The 16,960-nt window shown below is 39.6% G+C and overlaps 1 protein-coding gene across 4 annotated transcripts in view; it reads left to right on the top strand.

Moving 5' to 3' along the window:
- Window positions 1-15,950, top strand: part of USP47 (ubiquitin specific peptidase 47) — a 50,516-nt gene extending 34,566 nt beyond the window's left edge. For all 4 annotated transcript variants that reach the window (XM_084208497.1, XM_084208499.1, XM_084208500.1 and 1 more), the window contains 15 exons: window positions 149-204; window positions 742-854; window positions 1,730-1,834; window positions 2,841-3,048; window positions 3,459-3,574; window positions 4,497-4,616; window positions 5,848-6,631; window positions 8,264-8,439; window positions 8,601-8,681; window positions 9,717-9,832; window positions 10,519-10,637; window positions 11,889-12,019; window positions 13,345-13,392; window positions 13,484-13,614; window positions 14,554-15,950. In XM_084208497.1, coding sequence (XP_084064623.1) covers window positions 149-204; window positions 742-854; window positions 1,730-1,834; window positions 2,841-3,048; window positions 3,459-3,574; window positions 4,497-4,616; window positions 5,848-6,631; window positions 8,264-8,439; window positions 8,601-8,681; window positions 9,717-9,832; window positions 10,519-10,637; window positions 11,889-12,019; window positions 13,345-13,392; window positions 13,484-13,614; window positions 14,554-14,728 — 2,479 coding nt within the window. In that variant the 3' untranslated portion in view covers window positions 14,729-15,950. The remainder of the gene's footprint in view (window positions 1-148; window positions 205-741; window positions 855-1,729; window positions 1,835-2,840; window positions 3,049-3,458; window positions 3,575-4,496; window positions 4,617-5,847; window positions 6,632-8,263; window positions 8,440-8,600; window positions 8,682-9,716; window positions 9,833-10,518; window positions 10,638-11,888; window positions 12,020-13,344; window positions 13,393-13,483; window positions 13,615-14,553) is intronic.
- The last annotated feature ends 1,010 nt before the right edge of the window (window positions 15,951-16,960 follow it).

Below are 16,960 nucleotides of genomic sequence, written 5' to 3'. Positions count from 1 at the left end.
TTATATTTATCTTTGAAAATCCTTCTTGGTTAGTGTATAACTTAGATATGATATAGCTCCTTACTGAAAGATAAAGAAACCAGAGCAGCTTCTAAAGCCAGTGTTGTCTCCTGAGTGATAAATTCAGCTGTCTCTTCTCTTTCCCCAGCTCCACAAATGCTTACATGCTGATATACAGACTGAAAGATCCAGCAAGAAATGCAAGTAAGTTCAACAGCTGTATTTGCAAAAGTTGGTTTTTTTTAAACTTAAGTGTTGCATGTTGTGGTTTTGTTTGTTGTTATGAAACAATTGTCATAAAGTGCACTAACCTGTGTGAAGTGCAATATTTATTTTATCACAATATAGATGATATCTTGAGACTTTCATTATCAACTAATTCACTTTCTGGAAGAGCATTTGCATTTATCGTAAAAACGGATTAAGTGCAGTCATCAGCTTTAGTGTATTTCTCTACTACAGAAAAGCTTTGCATACTGGGACTGGAATCTTTTGCTACTGTCACTTTCATGTGTTGCTGATAGCATAAGCCAGGGGAATAAGAGACTGACTTAAGTTTAAGTTAAATAATGAAAAAGAGAACAGGGCGTGGTGTAGTGGGAAATTTGTGTGGAAAAAGAAGGGGGTGAAAAGGCAAGAAAGATAACTCAAATATACCTGTAATGCCTAAAGGTGGAAATGTAATGCCTGCTGTGGAAAAACTGTATTTTTTAAGAACTCTTGCTTTATTTTTACTGGCAGAGTTTCTTGAGGCACATGAATATCCAGAGCACATTAAACAATTGGTACAGAAAGAGAGAGAATTAGAAGAACAAGAGAAGAGGCAACGTGAAATTGAACGCAACACGTGCAAGGTTAGAATTTCTGCTGGGCTGAGCAGCAATACAAACAATGCTAGTGGGAAGTGTTTCTACAGTAAACAGTGTTTTTTTACTACAATACAAGGACTCCTTTGTGATAAATGTTTGCACTGACAATTCTTTTAAATAAATAGCACACCTCTTGAAAAGCTGTACATAGTGCTGGCATCTGTTAGAGGTATTCACCAGACATTTTTGTTGAATTCATGTATTGCATGTAAATTTGAATTGATATTAAAACCAAAACAACTTCTCACTTATTTTAAACAAAATTACTTCCAAATAATGTGTAATGCTGCACATTGTGTTTTGTACTGTTCAGTCTTTTCATGTTATGACCCTTGACTTTGTGCAATGGTGTTTCTTAAACTAATTCTAAATAGTTACTTGGCAGAAAGAGCAGAACTTTTTCAAACCCTAGATTTAATAGTAACAAAGAAAATAGGACCTCAGTGCTTTACAAGCATGGCACTCAGCTGCTCTGTCTATGAATCAAGTGATTGTTTTATGAGGAAGTTCTCTCATTGCAAAATGTGTAACTCTCTATGTGAAAAGGAATTTCACATTCATTGTTCATATGTGCATTTGGCTTTGGAGCATTTGCTCACTGCCTGTGGCTACAAGATGTTCTGGTTGTAGAAGCTGTACCCCAACTGGGAGAAAGATTAAGGTGCACACATATACCTCGTGTGCCTTTGACATATTCTGTCTGCAGTTGTGTAACCAGCTGAAAGGAAACCACCCCACAGCTGAAGCAGAGCTAAAGGTGTATTTCATATTAGATTGCTTGAATATGGTGTTTTCAGCTTCAATGGAAAGACATTTAAAAATGCCTTCATGATAATTTTTCTTCCTTTTGTATTTCATAGATTAAATTATTCTGCATGCATCCTACAAAGCAAATTATGATGGAGAACAAATTGGAAGTTCATAAGGACAGAACACTGAAGGAAGCTGTGGAAATAGCTTACAAGGTATGCCACGTGTAACAGGATAGTTAAATTGTTTGTAGTGTTTTCTGCTTTGTATCTTCAGATTTTAAATTTGTAATACTGTGCGGGAGCGTTGGCTGTGGGGGTTTTTTGGGGAGTTGGTTTTGGAGGCTGCTTCTTGGGAAGTTCTGTGTGATGGGTTTTTTTGTTTGTTGTCTGTTTTTTTAAAGGTGTTCTAGTTTGCCATTATTGACTAAGTTTTCTGCCGGTAGCCATCAGCTGATTGCTGATTGGGGTGATGCAGCCTGCCCTTGTAAAAGGCTGTGTGATCTGGCATACCCTTATTTTAAAATCAGACAGTGAGGGCTGCTGTTAGGCTCACCATGGCCTCAGCAAATTAAAAGAATTCTGAACACTTTTATTGGCATTGCAGTAAAAACTTTGTATTAGATACATAATAACAGAGTTCTCGAGAATCTTCTTGGGTAGCTAATTCAGTAACAGGAGTGAACACCAAGGCATCTGTTGATCTCTGCCTTCCTCAAACAGGTGGGAGCTGAAGACATCAATTTATGCTCACCTACTTGTATTCTTTGGTTCTTGCTGTGTATGTGTCTTGCTGGGAGAGCACCAGCAAGGCACTTACATATTTGGGATGTGCTAACATCTTCTTGAGATGCACAATTAGTGGATGTGACTTCCTCAGGCCTCTAAGATGCCATCTGGTAGAAGTGATAGGCAATGTATTCCTCTGAAAATACTTCTGGGACCTTCATGTGCCTCTGTACATACTTTTCAAATTTCCCTCTTTTCTGCATTTTTATGCGGGCTTCTATTTGAATTTGGAAACGTGTATATATATTGCGTGTGTATATGCATATATAACATGCATAAAATATCTGTGATGTGTTTTCTAAAACCAGATTGACTCTTGGGAATTCAAGGGATTCCTGGATGTAATACCACACAGGGAGGTATTTCTAGCTTGCAGGTTAAGAACTAAGCTGTTGCTAATGTCTGGGGGGCTCTGGGTGTGTGCATGTTGCAGTTGATGGATTTAGAAGAGGCTGTTCCCCTGAGCTGCTGTCGCCTTGTCAAATACGACGAGTTCCACGACTACTTGGAACGCTCGTACGAAGGAGAAGAGGATACCCCCATGGGTTTGTTGCTTGGAGGGGTCAAGTCAACCTACATGTTTGACTTACTGTTGGAAACAAGAAGGCCTGACCAAGTTTTCCAGTGCTATAAACCTGGTGGTAAGACATGTAATTACATATATGCCTTTAGTCTGTCCTTATTCATATTGTGTGATGGCACAAGCACAGAGCTGTAAAACAGCTTCAGTATGAGGTGTTGAAAGAAGTAAACCTAGATTTTACAGTCAGTATTCAGAACTACATCATGTGCTGTGCTGCTGACTTGCTTCTGGTTGAAGCAGGTCTAAGGTATACTAAAACTTGTCAAACTGGAAGGCTTTTTCTTCTTTGGCATTAAATTTGATCAGAAAATGTAATTCTGGAAGCTGACTGCTTTTCAAGTTCTTACTGTTTGTATTTAATGCAGCCCCTTAATTATTACATCAGACAAGCACATGTGTTTTCTTTGTCTGTTGAATTTTATTTGTGTATATATGTCACTTTTGTTTTCTTTTTTCTCCTCCCTGCAGAGGTCATGGTAAAGGTTCATGTAGTGGACCTGAAGACTGAATCTGTTGCTCCTCCAATAAGTGTGCGAGCTTATTTGAATCAAACAGTCTCAGAGTTTAAACAGCTAATTTCAAAGGTAATTTACAGTCCTTGTGGACTTTTGTTAGAGACTTTTCATTCATTGTGACTGTGAAATGTGTCATCATTTACATACCTCAGATGAGAGCCTGCACTTTTTGTAGATCATGCTGTGAGTCCTGTCCAGCAGGGTTCAGTTAGATGCTACAGCTGAGTTTGTCCACCTGCTCACTCCTGCTGAGAACAGCAGGCTGCTTCTTACTTCCATCCAGAGTTAGTACCTTAACAACCTCACTGAGAGTCCAGATGGTGACACAACTAAGGAACTGTTACCACACAACTGAACCTAAGTGTAACTTCCCCCCCAGCTTTAGTATTTGACACCTAACATGCAGAGCTGTCCACGTTCTTCATACAATCTCTCATTTTCTTCCCAGTCGCCACTTGTACCAAGATGCAAATTGATTTTTACATGGTGTGAAACCAGGGGACATTACTGCTTCCATTGCATTGGAAGACAGAGATTGCATTTGCACATTTCTGTGTAAAATAATTCAGTAGTTGGTGTAAGTTCATAATATTTGTTATAAAATATGATTCCACGAATTTGAGTTCAGTCTAAGAATTAAGTGATAATGTGCAAAACCTATTGTTCAAGCATATTTTTAATTTTCAGTCGGTTCATACGTTAAAGATAAGACCACTGTCATAAATGATTTTCCAGTTCTCTGCAAAGCCAGGCCATTTTATGCTTCTGACCTTTTGGAAAAACTGGCTCTTGCTACATATGAAAGGGTAGAGGAAAGGCACTGGGACAGAACAGGTCTGGGAGGTTTCCCCCGTGTTCTCTTTTGCAATTTCAAAGTTGATGAACAAACCTGCTCCTTTCCCAGTGAATAATCCCAGAAATGAAGCAGCGCTTTCAGTGTTGAAGGTATGTGTGATGCACATGTTATCTCCCTGTCCATGTCCTGTCCTAGGCCACACACCTGCCCGCCGAAACCATGCGGGTGGTGCTGGAGCGCTGCTACAATGACCTGCGGCTGCTGAACGTGTCCAGCAAAACACTGAAAGCTGAAGGCTTTTTTAGAAGCAACAAGGTACGTGCTCTGGTTTTTAAATTGTTCATTCCTTGTGTTTGTGTGTATCTGTTGTGTTGTAAAAGGCGTGGATGTACCTATGGAATTGATAATGGATAATTGTCCGTGTTTTCTCTGTAGTGTGTGGGGTTTCTGTGCCTACTGCAGTGGTGCTGATGGGTACTCTAGGCTGTGTGGGAAACCAAGTGTACCTAGGAGACAGCGGACTGAGAATCAGACATCTGGCTGTTACTCTGGTTCAGAGGATGCTGAGCTTAACAGCCTTGTGAAGAAGACTGTTAAAAGTCAAGTATTCTTAGGGAGCAAAGATTGATGTGTTGCTATGAAGCCCGCTGGATGTGTTTGGTAAAAACACCTGAACAATTGCACCTGCTCTTAGTATTATTAAACTTCTTAAAAACAAATATCAAAACTAAAAGCAAGTTTTTAGTGGATTTCTATCTTAAATTCAGTAGTTTTCACTGTGAAGATTCCCCCTGGACAATTTACATTATTTTTTCAAAAAAGGCTTCTAATAACTATTTCAAATAATAATTGTAGAATGCATTCAGAAGAAGAGTAACTTAGCACTCAAATAACTTTAACATTTTAAATGCATACATTGCCCTTTTACACTGGAGTAGAAATAGCCTATCTTTTCCCACATTTTGCACATCCTCTGTCTCTGATGCTGAAGCTCAATATTAAGTCATCTTGATGAAGAAAGATTAAGGAAGGCTTTGGTGGCTCCCAGCTGAGCAGAACAGTGGCACCGAGTTGTTACTTAGAGGCCTTTCTCAATCAGTGTCGATACAACATGCAGCCCTTTGACAAAGGGAAGAGAGACATTTAATTTGCACTGTTGCTTGCACATGTATACATTTAAAACTTCCTTATGACACTGTACTAGAAAGTACAGACACAGTCTGCTGCAGTGGTGGGTCTCGTTGCTGCCATAACAGCGCCATGCACAGGTGATGGGTGCACATGGAGTGCTGAATGTGTTTCCTGCAGCTCGTCAGTGTGCTTACAGTTCACTCCAGTCTTAACATGGTTATGAAAACGAGGAAAAGTGAAATCATCATTATACTACAGACTCCTTGGTCTGTCTTTTTCTAAGTGTGTATTTTAACATTTTGATAAAAGGTGATGTTTCTTCACGGCATTATTTCTAATGTGTGCTCAACCCTGTGTTTGCTGTTGCATTTATTTAGAATAACACTGCATGGTACAACACTTCTTTCCTGTTCAGGTGTTCATTGAAAGCTCAGAGTCCTTGGATCGCCATGTGACATACACAGACTCTCAGCTGTGGAAGCTTCTGGATCGCCATGCAAACACCATCAGACTGTACGTTTCATTGCCAGAGCAAGCTCCTGGGTCTCAGCTCAGACGGGCTCTTTATCAGAAGTCTGCTGGGGCTGCAGGCAACTTGGATGAACCTTGTGAAAGAGTAAAAGGACCTGTAGGTAATATGAAATCCGTAGAGGCAATTTTGGAAGAAAGCACTGAAAAACTGAAAAGCTTGTCCCTGCAGCAACAGCAGCAGCAGGAGGGAGATAATGGAGACAGCAGCAAAAGCACAGAAGCCAGTGATTTTGAAAACATTGAGTCACCTTTAAATGAAATAGACTCTTCAGCATCAGCAGAAAACAGAGACCTTGACAACCAAATTCAGATTTCCGATCCAGAGAATCTGCAGTCCGAGGAGCGGTCAGACTCGGATGTCAATAACGACAGGAGCACGAGTTCGGTGGACAGCGACATCCTCAGCTCCAGCCACAGCAGTGACACTCTGTGCAACGTGGACAACGCCCCCCTGCCCCTGGCTAACGGGCTGGATTCTCACAGCATCACGAGTAGCAGGCGATCAAAGGCCAATCAAGGCAAGAAGGAAACCTGGGACACAGCAGAAGAGGATTCTGGAACAGACAGTGAATATGATGAAAGTGGCAAGAGCAGGGGAGAAGCCCAGTATATGTACTTTAAATCAGAACCCTACACTGCGGAGGAGGGTTCAGGAGAAGGGCAAAAATGTATGTATTCTTTTTTAAGTGTCTTAAAATAATTCTCTGGGTTTTACTACTTAATTCATATGCTGTGTTAAAAAAGTCTAATGGCAGTATTGAAAAACTTGGATTATAATGTCAAATTAAAGCTAATGGAAGCGCAGACAGGATGTAATGTTCAGCAAAAATCTAATTTGATATTGTAAAAAGTGATTACATATTTGAAAAGTGTCTTGCTCTTTTGTTTCTAAGAAAATGAACCTCTACTTAAGTGTATTAATAGTATTCCCTGAAGAGCAAGCTGAATTGTCTTCTAGTGAAAGGATCATAGTTGCCTCTACTGCTGCGGATTCACCTGTTTCAGAATGCACTTATTCAATGTGGTTAAAACAACATATTTCTGTTACCATTTAGATTGACAAATCTGAAAAGCCTTAGCCATTTGACTGTAAAGAAAATTCAAATATAGTTGATATTGATAATTTAATTTACTAACTGAAATTCAGTGGGCCCAGTGAGGCATATGGCTGACATGAAAGTGTCCAAACAAGTTCAGTATAAGAGCCTAAGTGGTATATAATTGTCTTAAAAAATGAATAATTTCAAGAACACTCTGTACCTGCATGTGCTTTATAACTAACAGAATAATTTAAAAAGAATAATAGGATGTAAGATAAATATTTTCAAAGGCAAAGGCTTTCATGTCAATCCAGAATTCTGATTGTAATAATAATAGATAAAGAAGAATTTCTCGCAGAGAAATTAATTTGCATCTACTAAAGCTTTGATAAAATTGCTCCTTTAGCTTGGAATCATCTTTCTTTAGGGCTAATTCTGAACTGCTTTCATTTTCCCCTGTTTTGTTTTGGTTGGTCTAGTTGGATTCAGGATCTGCTTGTTTGCAGTAATTTTGATGTTACCATAGTACACATAAACGATTATCCTGAGGGGAAAGCTTTTATTTATTTTTAGTATAATTCAAATAATTTATTTCACTATTCTGAATAGTTTGTTTTAGAGGGTCGTGAAGTTACATAGCCATGATGTAGTTTGTAGTGTAGTACAAATTGCATATATTAAGAAACACAATTTCTAAGGGTAAACTATTCCCTTTGCGTTCCAGAATTTAATGTTACTACAGTTTTTCCTTAATTACAACATTATTCCATGAAAAAGTCCCTTAATCTGGATTTGAGCTTGTCTTGTGATACCCTGTGGCCTTCCAGAACACAGAGTTTACCCTTTTTGGTGCTGTAAGCCAGGAAGGAATATAAAAGGGATTGGGTGGCCTGTGCCCAGCCAGTCCCAGCACCAAAGCAGTTCCCTGTCCTTTGAGGCAGAGAAAGCTGTAGGAGGATTTAGCAGTTGCTCCATGGAATCCTGTTTTTCTTTCTGAACAGACAAGGTACTGCTTTGCAGTTTGGAGCTGCTGTGTCCCCCAGAACATCTGCCCATAACCACTTAAAATGCAGCAAAGCTTTTAAAGGTTATGATAACGTCATTAGATAAAATGTAAATGTAGCCATTAGCCATAATTCAGGCTTTTCAGTACTGTTTTGCTGCAAATGCTAACTCTGAATATGTGGAAATTGTATGTGAGAGTGCTTTTATTTTGGTAGCAAGGTGTTTCATACCATTTTTATCTTTATTTTTGCTTAGGGCTGATGGTGCATGTTGATAAAAGAATTACACTGTCTGCCTTCAAGCAACACTTGGAGCCTTTTGTTGGAGTTCCATCTTCTCACTTCAAAGTCTTCAGAGTCTATGCCAGCAATCAAGAGTTTGAGAGTGTTCGGCTGAACGAGACCCTTTCATCATTTTCTGATGACAATAAGGTTAATTAGAAGTTATTTTGAATCATTGAAAATATATTGGTACAATATAGATAAAGTTAATTTGCAACAGGTGAAATAATTATTTTGGTCTTGGTAGCATGTTACAAAATACAGTTCAGATTTTGATACCAGTTCTAACAGATATTCCTTTTGCATTCTAGATAACTATTAGACTTGGAAGAGCCCTTAAGAAGGGTGAATACAGAGTTAAAGTCTATCAGCTCTTGGTAAATGAGCCTGAGGTAAGGCATTGGATGTTTCAAGGCTGACTCATGAAAATATTGATATGTGCCTTGGCCAAGGTTTTGCTTTGAAATCTTGGAAGAAAATGAAACTCCTTTTCTTCATATTTCTCTGCAAGGGATTTAGAAAGGACTTAGAAGGGAAGTTTGAGCTTATTTGTGTTCCAAGTAAGCAGTTGGAATGTGATTTACGCTATCTCTCAAGTGTCTCTATTTCTGTGGTGTAAATGGAGGGCAAGTGAATTGTTTCTTTGTTTCCCTAAAATGTGTGACAGTCATGTAGCAATCTCTCCAAAGAAGAAACTGTGTTTGCTTGTGGCTGTGCTTTTCAGTGATGCTGAACTGATCTAATTCATCCCATTCATGTGCTGCAGATACTGCTTGTCAGGAGGGTCATCTGGGTAATGGTCCCCTCTGCCTAAGACAAGGCTGAAACAAAAGTGCCTGTCTTGCAGTAAAGCAGCTCAAAAGCTTGTTACATCTTGTGGGACATGAAAAATACAGAAGTGGTTATATAGACTGTAGACTGGATAGATTGCAGTCTTTAGAAGTTGACTTCATATGCGCTTTAATTTTATTTTTTGAACAAAACTGCAGAATTTGTATTAATAATGAATAAGAGACTAAGCTGAACTGCTAAAGCAGGGAATAAGATAAATTTAAAAGCAACTTCCATGGATGGAGCTGCGTCTGATCATGAAAGCCAAGAAAGTGGCATTTTTATGATGATGGGGCTTATTTAATTTGAAAGCTCCTTTGCCATTGTGTGGAATGTGAATGTAATGGTAGCAGTTAGCAGCAGAGCACAGGCAGTATTTCTGCACAGGCAGTCAGAGGCTTGGAGTGCCCTGCCAAGGGCTGCTGCTACACTAATTAGTTACATCCCATTGTAATGGATTCATTGCCTGCCTTGTCAAGGAGAAACCTACTGATCTTCCTGCCAGGTGGATGGGACTGGTCACAAAGCATAAACAGTGGTACAGTTTTCTGTTCAAAAGAATTTTGTCTTTTATCTCTCTTTGTTTGTGTTCACAGCCATGCAAGTTTCTTCTAGATGCAGTTTTTGCTAAAGGAATGACTGTCCGACAGTCCAAAGAAGAGCTGCTTCCTCAGCTTCGAGAACAATGTGGCCTAGACTTGACAATTGACAGGTAAACCTAATGAAATATCATTTTAAAATGTGTTTGGGGATTTCTTTCCTCTTGTGGAGAAAGAAAGTAATGAAAGAAGCAGAAATAACTTGCTGTGGTCTTTGGATCAGTTTATGAATACAAACACTAATTCAGCAATTCTTGGCTTTCATCTCATGCAGAATGAATTCTATAGAGGATAATATTTACATAGAATTGCCTGTGTGCAACATGCCTGCAGCTTTAGATCTCTCTAATGATGATTTCCTTCAGAAAGGGGAACATTAAATAAACCAGTTCTTAAAAGAGCCACCTGCTCTCTACATGCAAGCCCAGCCTAGATCACTGCAGCAAACTGCTTGTGCAGCATCGTTGTGTGTGTGCACAGCACTGATCTGGGCTGTCTGCCCTTTGCCATGATTGGGTAATCCCTAAGTAGGAAGTGGTTTTCTTCCTTTAAATCCCTGCGTGTTTCCGGCACTGAACGAGTGCAATCCAGACTTGTGTTCATGAATGATTCAGCACCAAGCCCGCAGTGACGCCCTGCTGTCAGGACTTCTTCTGAACATTAAACTTGTTCCTGTTAAACTTCAGCAAGCCTTGAATCAATGAGTTGTAGTGTTTCAGTTTTGTCAGAAAATACTCAGTTTTGATCTCTGCCAGCGCTGAGTGTTCATCAGCTGGGGTTTTTTGTGATGCATTTATAGGTTTCGCCTACGAAAGAAAACCTGGAAGAATCCAGGCACTGTGTTCCTGGATTATCATATCTATGAAGAAGATATCAATATTTCCAGCAACTGGGAGGTCTTCTTAGAAATACTTGATGGTAATGATTTATTTTTAAATTAGTATTAGTGGTGACTTGGTAGCTGAAATACGTGCATGCAGATACATAATTTGTATAATTTAAGTTGGCACAGCAGTTCAGTCATTTAGTAATTTTCAGACAGGATTGAAAACACTTCTGTCATGAAGGAATTTGGAACCAAAGGTAATTTAAGGGTAAGAAAAGCTCTTTGGCCTCTAGATTAACAGATACTGCAGTTAAATGTATAGATGAAGAATGTGAATTCTACTCACTCAGGAATTTTCTTCCTAAGCATACCTGGTTTAAGAAGTCTCACTTAGCTATTAGTCAAGTATTTTGGGAGCCGTATTTTCAGTTTTAACAGAATTATGCCAATGAAAGTATCAAAATTTGAAATGAACCTGGAGATTCAGGAAGCCTGCAGCTTCCTATGGACATATGTATCAGCTCCTGCTGTAGTTCAACATTTTTATTAGATTTAGACAACTGCTATACTGTTACTGTAGAGAGTAGATCTTGGAGATACAGCTTTAGACACTGTAGGCCACCTAACTCACAGACAGATTGTAGATTACAGGGCTTCCAAGTGTTCTGCAGCAGTCTCATGCAAAACAAGCGTGTAATGTTGGACGTAAACGTCTAAGCCACATGTTCCGCATGCTAGATGATAAAATTATAGACTAATTAAAAATAAAAAATAAATCAGCCCTTGGATATAATGTAAACAGTATTGCTCCATCAGCCAGAGACAGCTCTGAAACCTGAGACAAGGTATAAAAAGGCAGCACATACTAAAACTCTTGAAGGTGGTGCGTGGAAAGAAGATTTCAATTACAAGTGTGGAATTGATGAGGGAAATCTAGAAGTTAAAAGGGAAAAGCTTATTTTGGTAAAGGAGGTGAAGCACATGAATAAATACCAGATAGCTGAGGAAGATCTCATGCAGATGTCAGATCTGGAGTCAGCCTCTCTGCTTAGGGGGATAGATCTGCTGTAGATAACTGAGCTGGGCCTATGGCTTCAAGGAGATTCTGCCCATGAAAAATTCCTTTATAGGAACTGATAACAGAAAACTTCAACTAAATCATATTCTTTTCTTCTTCCCCTTTTTAACAAGTGAACTGCTTGCAGCACACTGGGTTACTTTATTTGTGCAAGTATCTCTAGGGCAGTCTTCCATATTAGAGTATCTTTAAGCTATGGACAAACCCTAATTTAAAATAGGATATTTTACAGTGTTAATACAAAAAATTTCTCTTTCTCTGCTAGGAGTAGAAAAGATGAAATCCATGTCTCAACTTGCTGTTTTATCAAGGCGATGGAGGCCGTCAGAGATGAAATTAGATTCTTTCCAGGAAGTAGTACTGGAAAGCAGCAGTGTTGAAGAATTAAAAGAGAAGGTAAAATGTGTAATATGATGCAAGTTTCTTGTGATGACCAAGAGCCTTGTTGATGTTCTCTGGTGAGAAGCACAAAGATGTCATAGCTCCAAAAATCTTGTTGCATGGTGATTATTTTTCCCCAGGAACTGATAACCTATCCCATCCCATTACCAAACCACATGAATTATCAACTTCTTAGTTTCACATAATGGTCTGGTCTGAAAGTATTTGAATACATGCCAAAAAAGAAGTCACATCTTGAAGTTCAAGCAGCTTAATGGTACCTTTGTCCCTTATCATCAAAAAAACACACATGAAAGAAAAGCTGAGCTATTGCCTCTTGGTGTTTTTTTTAGCTGATGTTTTATTTCAAAATACCAAACCTTTCAGCCTCCTCATATTTGAATTTGCCAGCTGTTGCTGAGGGGTGGTGTTGCTGTATGAAGTAGGCTGAGCTGTGTTTTGTTTGGAAAGAAGTATGGCTGTGGTATGGTTTGGTTTTACTTAAGGCCAGGATGCTCTAACAGGTAAGCAGACCTGTCACAGCAGACCTGTGTCATGCCAGCAGAAATCTGAGACTGTTCTGTTAATCCAGTGTATCACAGGGTTCTACACTTGGAGAAATGTTTATTTATACGTGGCAATACCCAGTTGTTCGAGGCCGCCTTGGATGTTGAGGCCATTAACAATGCCGGTGTCAGTGACCCTGAGAATTGATAAATTAGGGGTGTTAGTTCACAGGCTGGGCTCGTGTTGTACACAGGTTCAGCTCTGGGCTGCTTTCTTGCATTCCTCAGGTAGAAATGAAGTCATGAGTGCAGGTTCTTGCATGCAGTCAAGAATTCCTCTTCACTTGTGTCTGAAGAAAGAGTTGGCTGCCCTTGTTTTCTTGCCTTAAGAATTGATGTGCAGGGAGCAATTTTATTTCTTAAATGTGTGGTAGAAAGTGCAGGTGTGTGGAGGTGGGTCTTAGTCATGCATACTTTCCAGCTGTGCCTGCTCCCAGATTGACTGGATAACACCTTCCATGTGACACAGGGTTTAACATGAGGCTCTCTTTGTATCTTGGAACTTGAATGTTATTAATTAATTGTTTCTATGAACTTTTTTTGTCTCCTCTTCAGTATTAAGAGAAGTGTGATGAAATGCTGTCACAGCAAGCGTCACTTGTGACACACACTGGTAACTTTGGAAATGTTAAGAATGTGTACTTGTCACTTCGATTTTGTACACTGGAGGGCTTGCAGATAATTCGACTTCTAGATTTGGCAACTGTTCACTTTATGTAGACACTGTGTAATGGTTCTTTGGAATAGTATTAAATCCACCATTTCTCTTCACAGCTAAGTGAAATAAGTGGAATACCCTTAGAAAACATCGAATTTGCAAAGGTACGTAAAATTTTATGGTTTTTTACCTTTTAATGGCACAGATGTATAATTATGAGTTTTATTGTATTCACTAAGTAATTGCTTTTTTCAGGGTAGAGGAACCTTTCCCTGCGACATTTCCATACTAGAGATCCATCAAGACTTGGACTGGAATCCAAAAGTATCTACATTGAATGTCTGGCCCCTGTACATTTGCGATGATGGTGCAGTAATATTTTATAGGTATGTATTTCATTACAGTAAAAGAAACACTGCAAAAAAACCCCTGTGGTTTTGTGGGGTATGTAATGGACAGGAACATAAAATACTCTTTGTTACCTTAAAGAAAAGGTTTGAAACATTCAGCTGAAATGTTTGTGCTCCTCAGCTTCCTAAGAACCTGAATATTAATTAAGGTTAAGAAAACAAGAACTGCATCTTTTTACTCAGTCCTCCCTCCCGAACCACTGAAATTAACACACCACTGCTATGCTTGAGTGTGTATCTGGATTTAATTTCTTAAAATAGAAGCATAACCCGTGTGGAGTTAGTGAGAGTCTTGCTGTAGGTTTTGGAAAGCAAGGATTTTATTGTCTGAGTTTATTCCTTTGAGAAATTAGTATGGATTCTTTTTAAAAAGCCTGTTATGCTAAAAATTCTGTTAATGTGGGAAATGTTGATCAGCTGAGGGCAGGAGTTGAGGACTGAGAGCTTGAATATTGTCATTTCTCCTAAACTTGCTGGGACAACCTCCTGGACACATTGCTGTGGCAGTTTGCATAATTGCCTGTGGGGAAAAGCAGCTGGTTAATAATGTGCTGGTCCTGATGAAAATGACTTGGGAGAACATCTGGTAAGGACTGGCTGACACACTGCTTCCAGCTGTTGGCACTGAGAACAAAAGCAGAGCAGAGCTGTGGTTGTCTGTGAAGAATAGGAGTAAGAGAGATGGAGGAGTATGGGCTTGTTTCTTGCCCTGGTTTGTAGTCAGGCAGAGCACTGAATGTTTCTGCTGGAAAAGCAGGTTTAGACACATTGCCTGTTCCTGCAGAATAAAGCAATCCCTGAGAAATGTTATGCTTAGTTGTGGTTTTTACTAAGTTGCTCCAAGCCGAAAAAAACCCAGAAGTCTACTTGCGGTTACTGTATTGATCTGAATTTGAACATATGTTTACATTTTAGGGATAAAACTGAAGAATTAATGGAATTAACAGATGAGCAAAGAAATGAACTGATGAAAAAAGAAAGCAGCAGACTCCAGAAAACTGGACACCGGGTAACCTACTCTCCCCGTAAAGAAAAAGCACTAAAAATTTATCTGGATGGAGCACCAAATAAAGATTTGACTCAAGACTGATACTTGCTATAGCATTTTCCCTGGGGAATTTTTTTTGTTTCCAATCAAAAGGTTCACTACTACTGTGTAGTGCCATTACGGCAGGACATTCATTAGGTGTAAAGCGCTGACACCAGCACAGGCGGGCGGGGCCGGCCGCAGGCAGGGCCCGCTGGCCACTGTGGGACTTGGAATCATGTTGTGCACTATAGTCAAATGTACTGTAAAGCTAAAAGGGATGTGCAAATAAAAGATTAGAACTCAAAAGTGGGCGGGGAGGGAAACGAGTGGAAATTGTTGAGGACAGTGTGCACATAGTAGCTAGTGAAACTAGCCTCCAACAGGATACTCATAGCTTAATAATAAAAGCTGTGCAAAGGCCATGAAAGAATCCTTTTCTCTGTTTGTTTCACTGATACACGCATTACCTCATCAGAGAGTCTGGAGTAAATGTTAACACGTTGGTTCTAGGAAAGCAGCGGGGAAGGGCCGGGCGTGGGAGTGCTGCAAGTGTCAGGTTTTAGAATATTCTTCCATAAAACAGGGGGTCAGAGAGGTGTCTGCAGGAAGCTGCTGGCAGGCCTTGTTTGTTTGCAGAAGTGCTGTTGTAAGGTAAAGTGGTTTTTAATAGGTTACCGATGAGCAGCTCTAGTGTATTGCGTTCAATGTGTAAATAAAATCTGCCCTATCCATTTACCAGAACTGCAGTTCAGCTATTTACCATGCTATTCTTTACACATATCAACATTCATTGTGTACATTTGGAAGTATAGTTGCCTATTTAAATTTGTATTCATTTTATGTTTGACGATGCTGGGTACTTTAGGCTTGTACTTCCCCTTGTTAATGAAGTTTTTGTTCTGTTCTGCTACTTTTTGTACATTTTGTTTTTAAGACTATTACGAGTTTGCATCCTCTCCACCTGCTGAAAGTCAGTTTATTTTTTCCCAGAGTTGATTCCATAGCTATATGTAGTCAAATATTGGGGCAACCTCTTAACACCTCAACGTACGAACTCGGTAGTTCAGGCTGTGGTGCAAAGACTGATGCAGTCAACATGATTTCATTGCAAAGCCTAGGAACAGCAATTTTTTGCTTTGGTCCATAAAGATCAATAGAGAACAATTCTCCATAGTTTTTGGAAAAACCACCTAATTTATAACAATCAAAAGATTTTGGTAAACTTTTTCATGCCAGATGCTGTTTACAACAATGAACATGCCAATAAAACATTTGTTCATTCTGTTGTGTTATTTTAATCATTAAATGCTGTGTTGTTTATTTTAAAAGTTATGGAATTGTTTCATGGAAATACAGACTTCCCCAAGGCAGTGCTGGAATTGCAAGGCTGTGTGTTTGTGTGTATGTGCACCCCCCGCCTCCGCGTAGAGAGTGTTACAGGAACTGGTTCATGGCCTGGCTGCAACTCCTCTTTACATACAGCTGAAGACAAATTTGGCGTGAGAGTTTCCTTTTCCAGAACTGAATTTCTCATCAGTGAAACCTCCAAGTATGATTGGCAGCTAAATTCTGCTCCAGAGGGAAAGGGATGTTCAACAACAGAACCTTCAGTTCTTCCTTGCATGCTGGCCCACAGCAACCTAAAAATACTGAGGACTCTGGCAGCTTGTGAAGCAGGCAGTGCTCAGAGGCATTCCCTCATTATTCCTCTTGGGACTGGCCTGTGCTGCCTCTTGGCCAACAGAGGTGAGGTTGGGAGTGGGGCGAAGGGAGCAGAGAGGGAAATACCATCCCCTCGGTAGGGTACTGCATTGAACTACCACTTACCACAGATGGAGACTGCTAAAGCATCCTTAGAGCTTTTGGAGGAGAGAAATAGATGATGAATTTTCCTCAGACTCGGGTATGTGGAAAGGCAGAAATGTAGAGATCAAATTTGGGGATGGCAGCACCAAGAACTTGAAAGGAGAATGCTGTCCTTGAAAGGGCAGTATTTACAGAGAGTTACTGCTCTCAGGGATGTGTTTTTAAACAGGAAAACAAGAGTGGCATTTAATTCCTTCTCTTTGTATAGATGGGGCTGTCTAAAGCACAATAATTTTATTAGGGATGGAAAGGGAGGGTAGACTCAGTGAACTCTCAGAGATGTGTCTGTGTTGTGTGTTTGTTGGTGTAAGAATGGGTTATAGAATTTTTAAACCAAAACCAAGATAGTTACAATGAAATATTATCCTCCCTGTTTATAATGATAATGGCTATTAATTATTAATTCTGGTACCCAAGGAATTTACT

The sequence above is a fragment of the Fringilla coelebs genome, assembly GCF_963513975.1.
Source record: "Fringilla coelebs genome assembly, chromosome: 6".
Taxonomy (NCBI): Eukaryota; Metazoa; Chordata; class Aves; order Passeriformes; family Fringillidae; genus Fringilla; species Fringilla coelebs.
This window is presented reverse-complemented; position numbering and strand designations above follow the sequence as displayed.